This window comes from Neltuma alba, unplaced genomic scaffold, assembly GCF_004799145.2.
Source record: "Neltuma alba isolate B1F8T4 unplaced genomic scaffold, ASM479914v2 tig00012375_pilon, whole genome shotgun sequence".
Classification (NCBI taxonomy): domain Eukaryota; kingdom Viridiplantae; phylum Streptophyta; class Magnoliopsida; order Fabales; family Fabaceae; genus Neltuma; species Neltuma alba.
In genome coordinates, this window is record NW_021636873.1 from 69,739 (window position 1) to 87,940 (window position 18,202).

Consider the following 18,202-nt stretch of genomic DNA (forward strand, 5'->3'; position numbering starts at 1 on the left):
ACATTTAATACTGGCATATTAAAAACAAAAACCACTCCTCCACTTGTATAAATTATTACAAATAGAAACAAATCACTATCTAAAATTTTACCCTGCAAATGTAGAGTTACTCATCAATAATAGACTTGCCAGTCAAATGATTCTTTCTGATGGTAACATATTCCACCGTACTTAAAAATCTGTCTATTTCTTATTGGAAGATCAGAATTTATTTTCGATTATGATATGATGTGATAAGGAGCACAAAGGAAATAACCAAGATCATAGTTGCGATCATATCTATTACGAAACCAAACGTGCAAAAGATAATTAACATGTATCATGAATATAATCTAATCATAAGTCAGTTCATATAGTGAATTAAGATTTAAGCCCTGGCTCAAAGATATGTTTACATTAAGCATTTGACGTGTGTCAAACAATATATATTATCACCTCCAGTCTTTAATATAAGACCCTGTTTGACTTTTATTTTGATCTTAAATATAAGACCCCAATCCACTTTGTCTCTCATATTTATACATTTTTTTTTCAAAGTAACCCTTCTAATAATAAGAGTTGTAGTTAATACACTTGATTAGCAAGGATATTTTAGGAAAGACGCCACCTATTTAGGACAAATAACTAACTCAACTTACTTTCTTAATCTCTTCAAATTAATCAACTGGCTCTTATAATTAGGACCGGGGTAGTACTTCTAAAAGCAAAGCAGAAATACCAGTCATAATTATCTATCCATATGATAAAAACACATGATAAGTATTCATGCGAAGTTAATTTGAGCCTTTAGGCTGGCTTTATAATATGACCAATTACGTGTTGAATCGACCAATAAGGGTTAGATCCAGTGAAAGGGGTTAGTCTCCCACAACATGGTGAACCAAGATTCAAATTCCCGCTAGGAGAGGCATCCGCATTTAGTACTCGACAGTACCTCGAATAGGATTGCGTCTAATAGAAGTATACCTATGTTTTAGCGGGTGAAAAAAACTACGTGTTGAATCCTTCCTCATAAAATATCCAGTTCAAAAATATCAAGCTTTAGATATATGGCACATGTCCATACATTTGAGTTATATTATCGTGTAAATGTAAACTAGGTCCAATTCAGTGAACAAATTAGGTAAGGACAAGAAGGTTAAAGCTGAGATTGGGACATGCTTTATTTGATGACAGCGATGTATACTCTGAAGATACAGAGCAGAGCTAATAATGTCGACGAGGGCGTCTATGACTACAAGCTTCCTAGTGGGAACAGGAATTTATAAGGGATGATGAGGAATATAATAACTTTTAGAAAAAAACCGCACACAGAATAAAACTGCCTTCCACAAATCCTGTTGAAAGCAGCTCTTCATATCTATGCACATATATGCGCTTTATTTACTTTAGAATCATTGTACGGTATTAATTCTAAGTCCTCTGAACTTTTTCACTCAGGTCAGCATGGCGTGTGTCTTGTGTCTGCATCATAGGTCGTTCACTTCGTTTCAGATATACCATATTCTTCTTCTTTAAGTTTTCTTAATGCACTGTCAGAATATCTGCCTTATGCCTATTAATTGTCCTATTCCACTCACTTCATTCTCAAGTATCATTTGCTTTATTAGATTCTCATCCTCTCCTTCCTGTGCTTCCCTCCCTTCCCCATCCCATCTATCTTCTTTCTAGATTAATTATTTCTATTCAAATTCCTTTTTTTTTTTGGTTTGCCAAGAATGTCTCTATTGGAATTCAGTTAATTCTATCTTTAACCCTTAAAATTTGACATAATTTTAAATTTGATTCGTAAAATTTAGAACTAGTAATTTTGGTCCTTGAAATCTTATTTCAGCGACAAAAATACTATTTTAGGAACAAAAATTCTTAAACAGGTCAAAATGAAATTAAATTTCACTGATCAAAATCGCTGCCTTCAAATTTTAAATATTAAACTGAAAATGAGGTCAAATTTCAAAAACTAAAAATGATATTAACTCAATTTAATAGTCTTTTTTAATCTTAAATGCGAGAACTACCTAGTTTTTTTTTAAAAACTTTTTTCCACTTGTAAATTGCAAGATTTTCAATTCAATTTGTTTTCAAAATTTATAATGTTTTAAATTATTCCTATTAATTATTATATTAAAGGGTTGTAAATCTCTAATAATGTATGAACACGATTTTTATTTTTAAAATATTATCATTCAATAGCATTTAATTACATATTCACATAAAAATATAAGACATATGCTGTGCATGAACGAATAAATTGATATAATGAGTATAAGTAGTTTGATCTAAGTATTTTCTTAAAAAAATTAACATATTTTTTATATAAACAGCTGACTTAATTAATTTATTTAATTTTCATGAATTAATTATTTTGTTTTACATTTATAACTGAATGAGTGCTTCCGGCACTGGTTTTCCGCATGACTGCTGTCAGTTTTATCACTTTTGTACTCCAGTATTTATATTGTTTTTAATAGTGTACTCATATCAGCAAATGTAACAAATTGACATTGGGATATATAGTAGCCTTTTGGCATATTGCAGTGAAGGTGAACAAAAATTTTTTTATCCAGTTCCACAACTTTATCCAAGTTGAGCGGAATCCACTGCGAGGGGAAAAGAGTGGAAGGTTTGGTCTTGGGTGGTCTGGTCTTTGGTAGTTTGGTCTTTTTGTTCCTGGGAACGGATCACGTGGAAGTAGGAGGGTGGCTCCACAAGAAATATAATTAGTTATGTTATTCTTAATATAGAACCTAATTATTAAATTAATTTTAATTTTAAATATAAGACATATTTTTTATATTTATTAATTTTTTTTAAATTATTCTTATAGATCTCTCTCAATTATAATCAAATAGGAGAGAGAGAAAGAATATTAAAGAAAATGATTGTAGTGTTTTCGGAAAAATATGTCATGTTTCTTATAATTAACTTATTTACTTAATTTTTTTAATCTAATCAAATTAGTTAAATAGATCTTATATTGAAGATTAGAGGAGTATAAGCATGAGAATGGAAACTCTTATTCATCTCATAGACTATTTTAGAAAATAATAAATAGATATATCAAATAAAGTAAATTAAAGTCTTACCCCCTCCGTCCTTTATTACGAGATCTTATTTTTTGAATGGTTTTGTCTATTTTGATAAGATCCTCTTTAAGTTTGTATGAGTATTTAATGCAGTATTACATATTTTACCTCTAATTTAATGTATTTAATACATTCTCTTTTTTCATTTATCTAGCTATTACTCTCTCACGTTAATCTATTTATATATATGAGTATATTTGGGGGAAAAACTACATTTACTGCACGTTAATTGTTTTTAGCTAATTTTAACTGTTTTCTTAAATAGCACAATTTAGTTGAAAAGATATTATATTAAAGGATATAGTAGTATATTTATATTTAAGACTAAATTAAATTTTTAACTAACTCTTACAACCATGACACGATATAGCTGTCAGAATCTCAAAATATTTTCTTTTACGTTAGAATGTCTACACAGCTAAAAAATATTTTAAGATATTTGATGAGTTGCAAAATATTTATATTGTTAGCCTTTTGGCATATTGCAGTGAAGTTGAACAAAAAATTTATTATCCAGTTCCACAACTTTATCCAAGTTGAGCGGAATCCACTGGGAGGCGAAAAGAGTGGAAGGTTTGGTCTCTGCTAGTTTGGTCTTTTTGTTCCTCGGAACAGATCACGTGAAAGCGGGAGGGTGGCTTCACCAGAAACATAACTAGTCATGATCCTTAATATATAATTTAATTATTAAATTAATTTTAGTTTTAAATATAAAATTTATTTTTTATTTTTATTAATTTTTAAAAATTATTTCTATTGATCTCTTTCAATTATAAGTAAGTAGAAGAAGGAGAAAGAATATTAAAAAAGATGATTGTGGTATTTTCAAAAAAACATGTCATGCTTTTTATAATTAACTAACTCACTTAACTTTTTTAATTTAATCAAATTAGTTAAATAGGTTTTATATTGAGAAGTGGAGGAATATAAGTATGAGAATCGAAACTCTTAATCATTTCAGAGACTATTTTAGAAAATAATAAACAATTATATCAAATAAAGTAAATTAAAGTCTTGTATTTATATTTAAGACTATATTAAATTTTTAACTAACTCTTATAATTATGATTATGGCACGATTTAATTGTCAGAATCTCAAAATATTTTCTTTTACGTTAGAATGTTCAACACAGCTGAAAAATATTTTAATATATTTGATGAGTTACAAAATATTTTAAAATATTAGGTGAATGATTAAATACTGCGTGATATTGGACCTACCCCTTAACATTTGTGGTTATGGTGCATGTGCTTATCATCAATTTGAGACTTTTTTTTTAAAACAAAAGAAAATTTTCACATGAAATTATACATCAAAGATTAAAAGAAGAGAGAGAGGAATCAATCGTGGATATATAATTGTCGCGTGTGGTTAAAAAGATTAAGTGCCTGTTTGGCATCATTTATTTTGAGCTTATAAGTAGTTTATAAGCTCTATAAACTCGATTGACAAAATTAGGTCTGTTTGGATCAGCTTTTCTGTAATCGGGCTTTTGTCTAAAAAGCTACAATAAGCTATAAGCTAAAATTAACAGCTTATGACTTATAGCTTATGGCTTATAGCTTTTGAAATATGGAGAGAGAAAAAGTTAAGAAATTTATTACTCTTTTAGTTCTTATTATAAGCCTCAAAGAACAAATTTGTAGATAATAAAAAATCAGTTAAAATTAGTTGAAAGTAATGAATAAGTTAGAAATATATTTTTATTTTTAAATATGCTCCTAAAAATATACTTTTATTTTTTCATATTTCACTTTATATTTAAAATATTTTTTATGACTTCTTCATATTAAATTATTTTAATTTCATTGTATTATGTGAAATTATTTTTTTAATTATGTTTCATTATTTATTAAAACTCATATATATTTTGGTCATTTTATAACCAAACTTACTTTTATTCAATCATAATCCAAACAACCTTTTACCAATCTCACTTTTACAATCTAGCTTTTCTGAACTCTAATCTAAACACAATTTAACTTATCCAATTTAACTTTTATCCAATTTTACTTTTCTATAAACTACTTTTTCAATAAACTACTTTTTCAATCGCTCATCTGTACTCTAAATCGGGCGGAGATATGAAGTGGGGGGGAATAAATGAAATGTTCCCCACCCATAATGTGATGGGACGCTTGGGGGGTAGAACCGGGAAGTGAATGAACATGTTGCCACCTATACATCTTCTTCATCTTCAGCCGCACATTTTTCATTTTTCAAAGCAACCTACGGCACCTGGCACTTTTCAGTTCCCTTTCTTTGTATGCACTTTATTGCCCCCCTTACCTTCCTAGTGGGGAAAAATTAAGGAAAAATCAAAAAGAAAAGCATGTGGCTCGGAAATTTTTGGAGGAATTTAGAATTAAATTATAAATGAGGAGAAAACGAGTGGTGAGGAGGGGATGACTACCCAGTAGTGCATGCACACGTGTCGGATTACTACAAGTGGGGCGGCCGGTGGTGATGACGTGGAAAACAGTGCATACCAGAAAGTTGTGCGCTTTTCGTCTATCGTCTATCGTCTATCGTCTATCCGCAGCTCTTGGCCCCCACTCACTCTCCTCTCCCTGTCTCTCCCTCGCTTTTTCAAGATATTTCAACCTCATATCTTAACCAGATATCCTCTTATTATTATTATTATTATTATTATTGAAATTATACCTTATCTCCGTCACAACTTGCACCCGCTCGCTACCTCTGCCTTGTATCTGTTTCTTTACTCTTTATGAATCTCTTCTCTCTCTCTCTCTCTCTTTTACCAAAAAAAGAATTGATTAAATATTTTCACCTAAAATTTACCGAATCAATATGTGTGTGCACGAACAAAGCTAAATCTATTTTTATATTCACAAACACAGGGACACGCTAAAACATCATTCGGGAGTGAGGGTCCCTGTAAGCACCAAGTATTGGATTTACACGTATTAATTAACATCTTTTCTTTCTTTCTTTCTTTTTACCGCAAAATAGGGACATTCAGATCTGAGTAAACATTGATTGATTATCTGAGTAATTTGAAAAAAATATAACAAAGTTAGATGTAAATTATCATATTAAGTTAATTTGTAAATACATAAAATATTCTCTCTTTTTTTATTTATTCTTACTTGTTCGTTGTCCTATTAATGGTAGTTAATATAACATTTGTTAATTTTGGTTCTTTTTGCCAAAATTTTGTTTTATTAATTCAGGATAATTGTTCTCATCAATAGGTCCTATAGGGTAATAAATATCTTCCCCACGCTCGACTGATTCCCCAGTCCTGTCCTACTCTTCTGGACCTTTTTTCACACCAAAAAAAAAAAAATCATCTTTTAAAAAACTCTGATAGTGACTCCTATTTTTATGTAACTCTTCATTCCTTAAAATGGAGAACGTATCTATACAATGTTTTCTCTTTGGAATTATAATTTTTTTTCAAATTCCTAAAATTTCTGTTTTCAATAAAATGATATTTTCATCCTTCCTTAACTTTTCATTTTTATTTCAACATTTAACTTAGTTTAAATTCGCATTAAATCTTTTCGACATTTCTTTCAGTTTGTATAAATACTAAACAATAATAATATGAATTTCATCAAATTATATGCCGATTATGTTACTTAGAAAAATAACATGTTTTTTTTTGGTGTCAACATATTTATACTATTTAAATTAAATATTTTAACGATAAAGGCCAACAAAATATAATCTGGCTAGAAAAAAAAATCAAAATATAAAAATCTTGGAGCAACCCCCCAGGGAGTCTGATAGGCTGCTCGAAAGTCGAAAGTCAAAAAGATACCCCGAAAAGAAATCCTTTGCTCAAATCATGAATAGAAGCGTCGATTAATATCTGTACTAGGCCTTTCTTACCATTTATTATTTTATTATTTTTATAACGATAATTGGATTTAGGAAATATGAATAATCCGGTAAATCCCACTTATCGGTTTACAAATCGGGAAGGTATTGGACTATTGGCCAGGCTTGTATGGCGCACTGATTAGTGGTACACGTGTCACTCTAGTGTCGCGAGTATTAATCATCCACGGTCCCGCCTGCGAGTAAGGGCCTGTTTGGTTTGAGGGGAGGGGAGGGGAGGTTTCATCCTCCCCTTGTTTGGTTTGATTAAAAAGGAGGGGAGGGGAGGTTTTATCCTCCCCTTGTTTGGTTTGATTAAAAAGGAGGGGAGGGGAGGGCGTTTAATGATCCTTTATTTGGTTCAAGGAGGGGAGGGGAGGGATAGTAATAATCAATTTATCATTTTACCCTTACATATTAGTTTATGTTTTTTATTGATATATTATATAAATTAATTTACATCTTAATTTAAATTATATAATTTAATAAAAATTCAGTCTTATCATGTTAATATGTGTATTAAAAAATTGGTATAGTAATTTTTTATTCTAATAAATATAATAATATATTTAAAATAATTAAATTAACAAATTTTATATGCCATAAAAAAATGAAATTTTATTTTCTTTAGGCTATCTTTTTTTCCAGCTTTAAAATATATTTAATAAATAATATATTTATAAAAAACAATTAATTTTATAATATTATAATTTTTTATTTAAATATTTTTTATTTTTAAATAATTTTTATAATATATTTTTAATTATAATAATGTATATATTTTTTATTTTTTTACTTAGGATAATATATTTTTTATTTGAAATAAATATTATAATAATATATTTTATGGGTAGAAGTGGAATATTAAAAAAGCCATAAGGGTATAATGGTCCAAAATTTTGGCTTCCCTCCAAAAACCCCCAATTTGGAGGGGAGCCAAAATGGGGGGAGGGAGGGGAGAGGAGGAGACATTTTAGCTTCCCTCCCCTCTAAAATTTTTAACCAAATGAGGGAAGGGGCTCATTTCCCCTCCCCTCCCCTCTCCTCCAACCAAACACACCCTAATTGAACGCTGGCATGAGTATGATCTATGACTAAAGAATAATTAAAATATACAAAAGAGCATTAAAATTCAAAAAAGTGCAAAACAGACGCACGATAGGCCACCACGTGTCTAGGCTGTCTTTAGACGACAGCCACAAGATTTTAACGAGCTGTCGAGATTTCGATGGAAGGCACGCAAACAAGGTATTTTCTTAAATATTTTTTTTCCCCAACAACGACAAAACGGAAATTCAACATCTGACGTGGCGACCCCTCCTGGTTCGCTTTTGCACTTTTTCTTCATTACAAAGTCCATTTTTCACACCCCACATGGTTGTCATTCGTTCCCCTCTCTTCTAAGTTCTATCCATAGCCCACCTGCCTCTCCCCTGTTCTTCTCCTTTTCCTCACTTCCATATCTCCAAGCTTCCTGATTTTCCTTTGTTTCTCTTCTTCTTCAACACTGTCACTCTTTCCCATTCCAGAGTTCTCGTGATTTCATACCTCGTCTTGCTCTCTCCCCTGATTCCATTTATTTTCCCGGAAAACTATTCCGGCTTCTTCTTCGGTCCGGTTCTATAGATTTGTTCGCAGGATTTACTTGGTAGGAGAGAAAGGTTTTGGATGGATTTTTGTGTGGGTGGCAAAGTTTATGTACTGTTCTGGGGATTTCTCTCTGCGATCGAGCTTTGATGCCTTCGATTCGTGATTGATCAACAGATCTAACAGATATTCTCGGGGGTAGAAGAACACTGAGTCGCTTCCTGGTTCTAAATCCGCTGGGCAAGTTGAGAAGATCTTGATTGGTGAAATTTGCAGCCATGGCTATCCAGGTACGTTTTACGGGATTTTCTGCTCTCTAATTTTATTTTCGTTAAATATCTCTTGATTGATTCTGTGGCCTCAATTTTCTTGCAACATCGTTGTTTTCATTTATTTTTATTGCATATGATGCGATTTCAATCTGTTTGTTCCTTCGTTTTGGGTAATCTAACTTTGCAAAGCAAAAAGGACGAGGAATCTATTTTTAAAGATGATGAGATTTCCTTTCCTAAACGCCAAAAGTGCATATATTCCATAAATCGGTCACTATTGCAAATTTTGGATATTTCCTATAGGTTGTGGACAAATGATTTCTGATTATAATTACGTCTAGCTAATTCCTTTAACATTTTTCTATGTAATTAGATTGTAAATATTTGCGCTTTGGATTTTGAATACAGGATCATAATGAAGTTTCCGGATACAACGGCCTTCCACTAGAAACGGAAGTATTTCTGAGTTCTGGACTACGTTCTGCGTCCCTTGTTCAACCAAACGACAAGATTTCTTGTGGGAAAGACCATGCTCCAAAGGTTCAATCTAAAATCCTCTCTTTCTCGCGTTTTATAAATATATATTTGATTGATTATTCCTCTTTATGGTACATAATTAATCGATTTTGTGTTTTCTTCAATAGGTCAGGAAACCATATACCATCACGAAACAGAGGGAGCGATGGACAGATGAAGAGCATAACAAATTCCTTGAAGCTCTGAAGCTCCATGGCAGGGCATGGCGAAAGATTGAAGGTACCATTTAATTTCAACTTTCTGTATTTCACGAAAGAATGCAATCTGGTTATTTCTGGAAAATTTGAAACAGTAATGATTGTGAAGCAGTATTTATTTAATTATCACTAATTTGAAGATTAAAAAAGAAAGGATTAAAGGTGTACTCGGTCTAAGTCTTGGGATCCTTTATTTTTCGCAACAGAACATGTTGGCACAAAGAGCGCAGTTCAGATTCGAAGCCATGCTCAGAAGTATTTCACAAAGGTTTATTGCTTTCTCTATTTTTTCACAAAATCCCTATCATATGATAAGCGAAAAGTCATATGTGAAACAAAGTTCAAATTTTGATGGCCTCCTTGATGTACTAAATGAAGAACTTGTTTTGAATTTGAAGGGCTCATCTCATCAATCTCTGGACTCTTTTGCTTGTGGCAGGTTCTTCGTGAGACTGCTGGGAGCAGCATAAGCTCAGTGGAGTCCATTGAAATCCCACCGCCACGACCAAAGCGAAAGCCTTCTCATCCTTACCCTCGGAAGCTGGTCGAATTCCCTGATAAAGCAATCTCCAACGCAGGCCAGCCAATGAGGTCTAATTCTCTCAAGTCATCAGAATCAGATCAGGAAAACCAGTCTCCGAAATCAGTGTTATCTGCGTTTGGTTTAGACACTCCCGGATACTCTGATTCATATAAACCAAATGGAAGTCCATCAGAGGAAGATGGTTCTGCCCCGAATGCCCATTCATCTCCTGATCTACAAACTCTTCAGGTATTTCCTCATCTGATCTGTTTGATCGTAATTTCTAGAAATAGCTAAATAAAAAACTTTATATAATATGGCTCTGTAATTATTCTGTTCAGAAATTTGAGCTTTTCCCTAGAGAGAGTGTTTCTACCAAAGAAGACGCAGCAGAAGAAACTTGTGGTCGGACTTTCAAGCTTTTTGGGACGACTCTTCTGGTAACAGATCCGACAATGAAGAATTCAGATATAACAGAAGCTCCTGCTGGTTTTGCTCCTTGGGGGAGGGAAGTTGAAGATAAAGTTGAAAAGGAAGTAGATTGGTGTGGTTCAACCATTACTAGCTCAATAAGTGATGGGGACAATGATGAAAACCCAGATATCGAAGCCAGAAGTCACATGAATCCCTACAGAAAGGGAGAAAAATTGAGTCTTTTTGGGTACTTGACAACACCCAGAGAACCATCAGCCATATCTGAAATATTGCAGAGGCCTATAGGGTTTGTGCCATATAAAAGATTCATAGCAGAAAGAGAAAACCAGCCCTTGCCTATAACAGTGGAGGAGAAGGAAGGCCAACGCCTTCGCCTTTCATTATTATAGTTTCTTCCATAATCAGGTTTCCCCAAGCAATTGTCCCGCCTGAAGAGGAGGAGGCTGAATTTTTGACATTCTGGTGCATTTTTCAGCTGCTGATTCTCCTGCTGTTCATATCCATAAACCTACCTTTTCTTATAAGTAATTTCGGAAGTGACCCTTTTTTTCTTTTTCCAACCTCCAAATACTACCAGGTAGTACATGTAGGTCCTTTTTTTGGTATTTGTTCGAATTCTTTTTTCCTAGTTTGGACTGTAGATTATCTAGCATTTTCCCCCTGTTGCCCATGCAAATTACTAGTTAATAAAATGATGCTACTATTATGCTTATATATACCTAATGAAGCCAGTTCAAACTTTAATCAATGGAAATAGATCGTCTTTTTTTTTTTTTTTATTGTTTTGGTCAAAGGAAATAGATCGAGTTTACATGCAAAAAGGAGAAGAATCTGCCGCGATCAATGATCTCGTTGGTTGAAGGTGGAAACTCTTGAGATCACGAGTTCACAACAACGATGGTGAAAATCCATAAATTAATTTTATTGTTATAAATAATTAACTGAAAGTCCAAGACCCTCTAGTCATCACCCGATCCGCGTATTATATGAGGAGAGAAGTATTAGCTATTGGGTTCAAATTATGGGCCCGATAAACGCAGAGCAAATATCTCGTTCTTTTTGTTACAAAAAGTCAGGCCCAAAAAAATAATCAGTTATAGAAATGAAGAGCAAAGTGACCATTTAATTTATATGCTCCTATAAACTTCGATGTATTTTGAAAACATATAATTTGGTTCAAATGTCAAGTTTGAGTAGCAGCTGAGAATAATTCTTCCAAAAATGTTTCTTTCGCAACTCCTAAAAAATGTTTCTTTATTTATATAGATTTGAATTTGAAACTTCGTGATTAAACAATCATAATCTCTTTCACTAAGAGGAACTCTTGAAATTTAATTTTATTCCCAAAAAAATTATAAAAAGTATGAAAAAAAATACGTGCATTGAAATTATTTTAATTTTGCCAACTTAAATGTTTAAAATATTATATAAAGAATTCTATTTATGTTAAATAAAGGGATCTCGATCTAAAACAGCGTGAATTAATAGCTAATTCACAGTTGTATGGACTGCAAAAAGAATCGGGAGGTTACTGGAGAATCAGGAGTTTGGACATGAAATCGATTGAAAAAACGAGCTAGATAAAATTTTAAAATAATGTTAAGTATTTTAAATAGAAAATTTAGTTTTACTCACCCGAGATCAATTACTTATTATTTCAAGGTTAACGTACGGTGAATAGAAGAACATCCGTATAAATATGTTGGTGATATCTGTTGATTCTGTTGTGTGGAGGTTTGAGCCAAAACGCTGAGTTCCTATTTGTAATGAAACATTAAAAATGAGGGATAAGGATTAAGATTGAAAGTATAAAACTATATGAAAAGAGTGTTTAGTTTGAATAATTGTATGATACTTGGGATTAGACAAACCAATATATGTGGGATAGAGGAATATCACGAGGAGAGGTGGTATTTTCCAATTCTATCTATGTGGGGATTGCCTAATCCTATGTGATAAAAAATTACTCATGTTAAGTATCTTTTTAATATATGTTTTCACCTTCAATCCCAATCTTTATTTTTCATTTTCAATACTGTACCAAATGTAACCTAATTTCTCTCTCAGGAGCAAAACAAAAACAAACAATGGACCTGATTTAATTAATAATGAAGAATTATTACGATGGATCTTCTTGGCGGACAGTGAAGAATACGTCGTTCCATTTGATGAAAAATTTTAGTAAAAGCAAGCTAGGCTAAGAAATCCAACTAGCTAAAAAACTAAATTGACACTAACGAGATGTTGCAACTTTGGGAGTTGGCGAAACCAAGAACCTTCAAAATCGTAAACCTTGAACACATCACTTTAACACTAAATTATTGCTCTATAAATTAAATCCCTCCCATTCTCTTATCATACAGCCAACAAGGGAAAAAGTAAAAGATCAAATCAAAGCTAACATGTCCAAGGCAGGTGAAGTTGTTCTTCTGGACTTCTGGGCAAGTCCATTCTGCCTGAGAGCAAGAGTTGCTCTGGAAGAAAAGGGTGTGGCGTACGAGAGCAGGGAAGAGAACCTGCTTGGAGGAAAAAGTGATCTTTTGCTCAGCTCTAATCCCATTCACAGGAAAGTCCCTGTGTTACTGCACAATGGCCTGCCTGTGCTGGAGTCTTCAAACATTGTTGCTTATGTTGATGAGGCCTGGCCTTCCAAACCTCTGCTTCCGACCAACCCATACGAGCGTGCACAAGCTCGTTTTTGGGCTGACTATATTGACAAAACGGTAGCTCTCTCTCATGTTTTGCCTATACAAATGTACTTCTTCTGATCTCTTCTACGTTGAATTACATCACTGATTTTGTATGTTTTTTGTATTGTTCAACAGGTATTTGAGACTGGAAAGGGAATTTGGTTAAGCAAGGGAGCAGAAGAGCGAGAAGCGGCCGTGAAGAACTTAATTGAAGTAGTCAAGAATTTGGAGGGAGCTCTAGGCGACAAAGATTTCTTTGGTGGTGACGCCTTTGGGTATGTGGACATCATAGCAATGGGCCCGGCCTCATGGTTTTATGCTTACGAGGAAATTGGGGGATTCAAACTGGAAGACCACTGTCCCAAATTCTCATCTTGGATGCAGAGATGCTTGCAAAGGCCCTCTATTGCCAAAACCTATCCGGACCCAGAAAAAGTTCACCAGCTTGTTGTCAAATTATCCGAGATCATGGGGTAACAAAAGAAAAATTCACATATGGCAGGAATAAAGAAAGAGAATTATGTATTGATGAGATCAACTTATCAACTTTCTTATAGTCTTCTGGATTGAGTGATCAGAGAGTGTGGTAATCCAGTTCAGCTCCAAGTTGAATTGAATATCATACTGTGTGTCTGTGGTTATCTGGTCATTCGGCACAAAAAAAAAAGTTATTACATGGATCTTGCTTATAATTTTCTCTAAACAAATAACTACCTCAGGTGTTGTACAAGGTTGTCACTGTTCATCATGAGCTTGTTTCAGGATCTTCCAAATTTCATGAAATAAAATTTTTTCCTTTGACGCAGTACTTGCTTATGGAAGTCCAGGGGTCACCCTTGAATAAAAGCCAGTGGCATTGACATGGGGGGGAAAAAATAAAAAATAAAAAATGGTTTCAAATATGACTGTCCTTATCTATTTTCCCCCGTTTCTCTTCTTACTCTGACTGGTGCACGAAAAATTATTTACTCTTTTCTGTAATTCTTTGGATGGTACGACCCAGAGATGCAGGCTGTAGCGTAAAATGGAAAGGAAATGAACAGTGGAATACTCTAATAGAATAGTATAAAGGACTGAAACTGGAAGTAGGGAACAAAATTACTGTGAGAGGCTGAAAGGGGGAATCCATGGCAAGAATATGTGAAGCAGGGAGGAGGAATGACAGAGCAAAGGTCCAAAGAATTGCAATCATGCCATGTCTGGGGGTAGCAGACAACTTCATGGCCATGGATCCCACCTCGGACTCATTTGACAAACTAACATGCCTATTAATATTCATTCATACAGTCCCGCAGGCGCTAGGAGTGCAGCACATTAATCCATCTCTCTCTCTCTCACACACGCACACACAGAGAGAGCAACAGGGGAATTAAAGCCCATGTTTTGTAACTTGTTCCGTATAGGCATGCGCTTGTCTGGGCTGTATACATAGACAATCAAATTCACGAGTGTGTTTAAGAAGCCTATTGGGGAGGGACAGATAGTTCCTTTCCAAACTTCCTCTCATACCCTCGATTATTCCTTCTCTGAATAAATATATATTTAATTCCTAGCTTTTCATCAGGACAAAGAGTCTCAATTAACACATTCCCTTCCATGTCCCGTCCCACCAAGTTAAATACTTTTATACATGAGATTAAGGAAGTTATAGTTAATCAGTTGAGTGTCATAAATTTTTACCTTCCTAAATTTATCTTTTGGTTGCTAATTGATATAGCTCTCTGAGAAAAGGGGAAGAGGAGAATGGAAAGACATTATTTAAGCGGAAAAAAAAGGAGATAAGAACATTGTTTTGAAATGAGTCATAAATAGTTTATTAGACATAGGATTAGTAATATAATGTTTTATAAATAAGATCAGAGAGTATTATTTTAACTTAAACATGTTCATTCTTATGATTGAATCCAAATGTTAATCGCTTTTTTTTTTTGGGTAAATAAATTTATCTGTGAAGGTTATCCTAATTAATTTATTAGATAATTTGCTTTAGATTTGAAATACCATCTTAATTTATAACAGATTGGGCCACACTCATATTTTGGGGCGATTTCATTCTACTGGTCCAAGCAGCTTTTTCCTGCAACATGTCTTAAACTGATTGATATATTTGAGAGAAAATCTCAATGATTAAATATTCAAGTCGCATTTTTTTTTTTACTAAAAAGGTGTTTGGATGAAATCAAAACTATAGTTTTAAAAGTGTTTTTACGTGTACGAAATAAATATGTAGAGAAGTTTTTCTCGTTTTATTAAAAAGTATTTCGAAGAAAGACTTTTGGATGCTTCCAAACACCCCTTAAGTCCCCTTGCACCGACTATGCTAAGAGACAATCATATTAGTTGAGGGCCTCAATGTTTAAATATAATATTTAAGTTATACGTTTTGATTGTTGTCTAATCCATGTTTTTTTTGGGGTCAAAGTTGTCTAATCCATGTTATAAACAAACCATTTAAGGAATTTATCTTTACAACAAGGCCATTCACATGGTCCACAAGTTTGATCCAAATAAGTTTTGTCACTATGTCAGCAACAGCTTCAAATTTCAACCTGTGCTGTGTTCGAGTTGTTATTATATGAATAAGTGTTGGCTGATTCTCCTTGGCCTTTAATCACCAACATGCAATTAAGTAGTCAAAACCAATAAGAATTTCTGTCCTTGACAACCACAAAAGATATTATAATATTCGGTCGGATTGGCTATATAAGGTTGGGAAAAAGCCAGAGATCGATACATGGGATTTCACATGAAAGACAGGCGGGTCAAATTTCTGTGAAGCATTAATTGAACCTTAAACAACTGAGATAAAGGTATAAAAACAACGTTAAGTAGACCAAGTGCCATGATTAAGATAAACCCAACGAAGAAAATTAACAGGCTAAAGACAGTGTCTTTTTGAAGGTGTCCAATACATGATCTATCGCCAAGTTCTGTAGCCAATCGGTCAAGTGGCATGCTGACCTCAGAGGAAGCATCCTGATAAATATGTCAAACTACTCCCTTTTACCACTAATTTCTTATTCACATCACTATAAACTTTCCCAGAATGATTTAATTCAGTGTGCTGGTCTCTGCTATCAAATCTCCATTCAACGTCGTCTCCGCCAAACTTAACTATCTCAAGTTCCAGGTTTTTCTCTCGAAGTCATTTTCATGTACCTAAATCATGCATGAACTTTTATTCTATTTTACCTCCTCTTTAGTCGCGGTAGCATATCTGACGTTGGATGTAGAATCTTCATCTTCTTCTGTCTATTTTGCCTACCGATGTTTGATCTGTGCAGTGTTTTGAATATATGTACATATAGGTTTGCTGTACATGGACAACATCAGTGTTGAGATATATTCATAGGGTTGGCCCAGGGTGGAGAAGAGACCTATCAAATCGCTCAAAAGTGGGTCGATTTGCGCATTTGTCAATCATTTCTCATGAGCTGGCGACACTCCCTTGGACTTTTCAACAAAAACATAAGTTGGTGAGAAATATAAAAGATTCAAAAGAAACAGCTTCGTAGGTCCTAAGAAACAGCACAAACGCTGTGTGTTGGGGGCAATATTCATGGGTTTATACAGTGAATGTTACGACAATTGGTGGCTCCCCATATATACGGTCGGTGAAGTTGCTGTCTGAAATGATGGAGACGAAATAAATAAGGTATTTGTGCTGTGTCGTAACAGAGTTGTGATGTGTGTGTATAATTCTATTACGTAAGTGTGAGATTGTGTATAGTTTGTGGGAAGTGGAGCTTTGTTGTTGCTCTTGTGCCAGTTCCACACCGACCACCTTGTCCTCCTTGTATCCAAATGGGCTCACTCCTCTAAAATGAAACTCGCCTTTTTTCCGACATTTATTCTATTAAATATTATTTCCGATCCTAAATATAAACAAGATAAAAAATCTTATTTAAATATAAGATATCAATATGTTTCATCACCTCTCAAATTTATAAACTTTTTTTAAAAAATATCTCTATTAACAGCACATAGTATAGTAAAGAAGATTCTATCAAGAAGTAGTTATAGAAAAATTATTCTAAGAAAATCAATAAATATCTATTATAAATAATTAATTTAACTAATTTTTTTAAATATCTATAAATAAGTTATTTAAATTTTATATTAAGAATAAAAATAGTAATAAATAATTAAATAATTATCGTATTGTTTTGATCGAGATCAGCTCATCCTCACACAGCGGGGGGTACTTCGGGATTGTCTTTGTGATTCTTAATAATAATACCATGTCTACGTGCTGCTAACTATTTTGATCAACCACGGAAAGAAAATGAACATATTATGTATGCATAGACCCAAAACTTTATAGAACGGATCAGACAAAAGTAATAAAAATGTACATTTTTATGCATTATTATATAAAAAAACCGACAAATAATTATTTAATGCTATTTATGAATAATTAACAGTGTGGTAAACTTCGCATAGAGCATATATTTTTAGTATTGATGAATGGGTCCACGTCAAAAAAGGGAAATGATAATTTTGTCTGTAGTTTTAACTTTTAACTTTTCGGCGGGTAGCCGGTTCATGCATGGGCGAGCAAGAGATTCTTATATCCTTTTAAGGAATACAAATTTAAAGTGACTTTATATGTTTTGAGACGCTAATCCTTTTTTAAATTTAGTTTAGCGTACGAGCTGTGCTTCTGAACGCCGTGCACCACGTTGTGCAATCATTGTCACTAATTTTGTTAATTGAAATATATTTAATTATTTTTATTTGACCCCTTCTTACTGATATAATAACAATCAGTTCATGTTTAAGAACTACATATAAACACTTCATAAATTGTACTATACCTCTTTTTTTTAAATATAATATTTAAAAAAATGGAAGCAGTATGAACTCAAGAATCTGAATAAAGAATATTGTTAGTTACTCACAAGAAGAACATTGAAAAATGAAAATCCGTCGGTTAATTATATTGCTATGACTAATTAATTAATAATCCCAGATCTTCAGCTCTTGCTAACGTCTTGTCGTTATCTGTGTTATAATCCAAGTTCTCAT

General features: G+C 33.2%; 2 protein-coding genes across 2 annotated transcripts; both read left to right on the forward strand.

Moving 5' to 3' along the window:
- The first annotated feature begins 8,346 nt into the window (after positions 1–8,346).
- Positions 8,347–11,228, forward strand: LOC114726345 (protein REVEILLE 1). The gene is made up of 6 exons (XM_028912924.1): positions 8,347–8,810; positions 9,201–9,332; positions 9,437–9,548; positions 9,733–9,794; positions 9,966–10,298; positions 10,391–11,228. The coding sequence occupies exons 1-6, from the start codon at positions 8,799–8,801 to the stop codon at positions 10,871–10,873; spliced, it is 1,134 nt and encodes a 377-aa protein (XP_028768757.1). The 5' UTR covers positions 8,347–8,798; the 3' UTR covers positions 10,874–11,228.
- A 1,658-nt stretch (positions 11,229–12,886) lies between these two features.
- Positions 12,887–13,651, forward strand: LOC114726340 (glutathione S-transferase 3-like). Its single transcript, XM_028912918.1, has 2 exons — positions 12,887–13,207; positions 13,310–13,651. The coding sequence occupies exons 1-2, from the start codon at positions 12,887–12,889 to the stop codon at positions 13,649–13,651; spliced, it is 663 nt and encodes a 220-aa protein (XP_028768751.1).
- Positions 13,652–18,202: the final 4,551 nt, after the last annotated feature.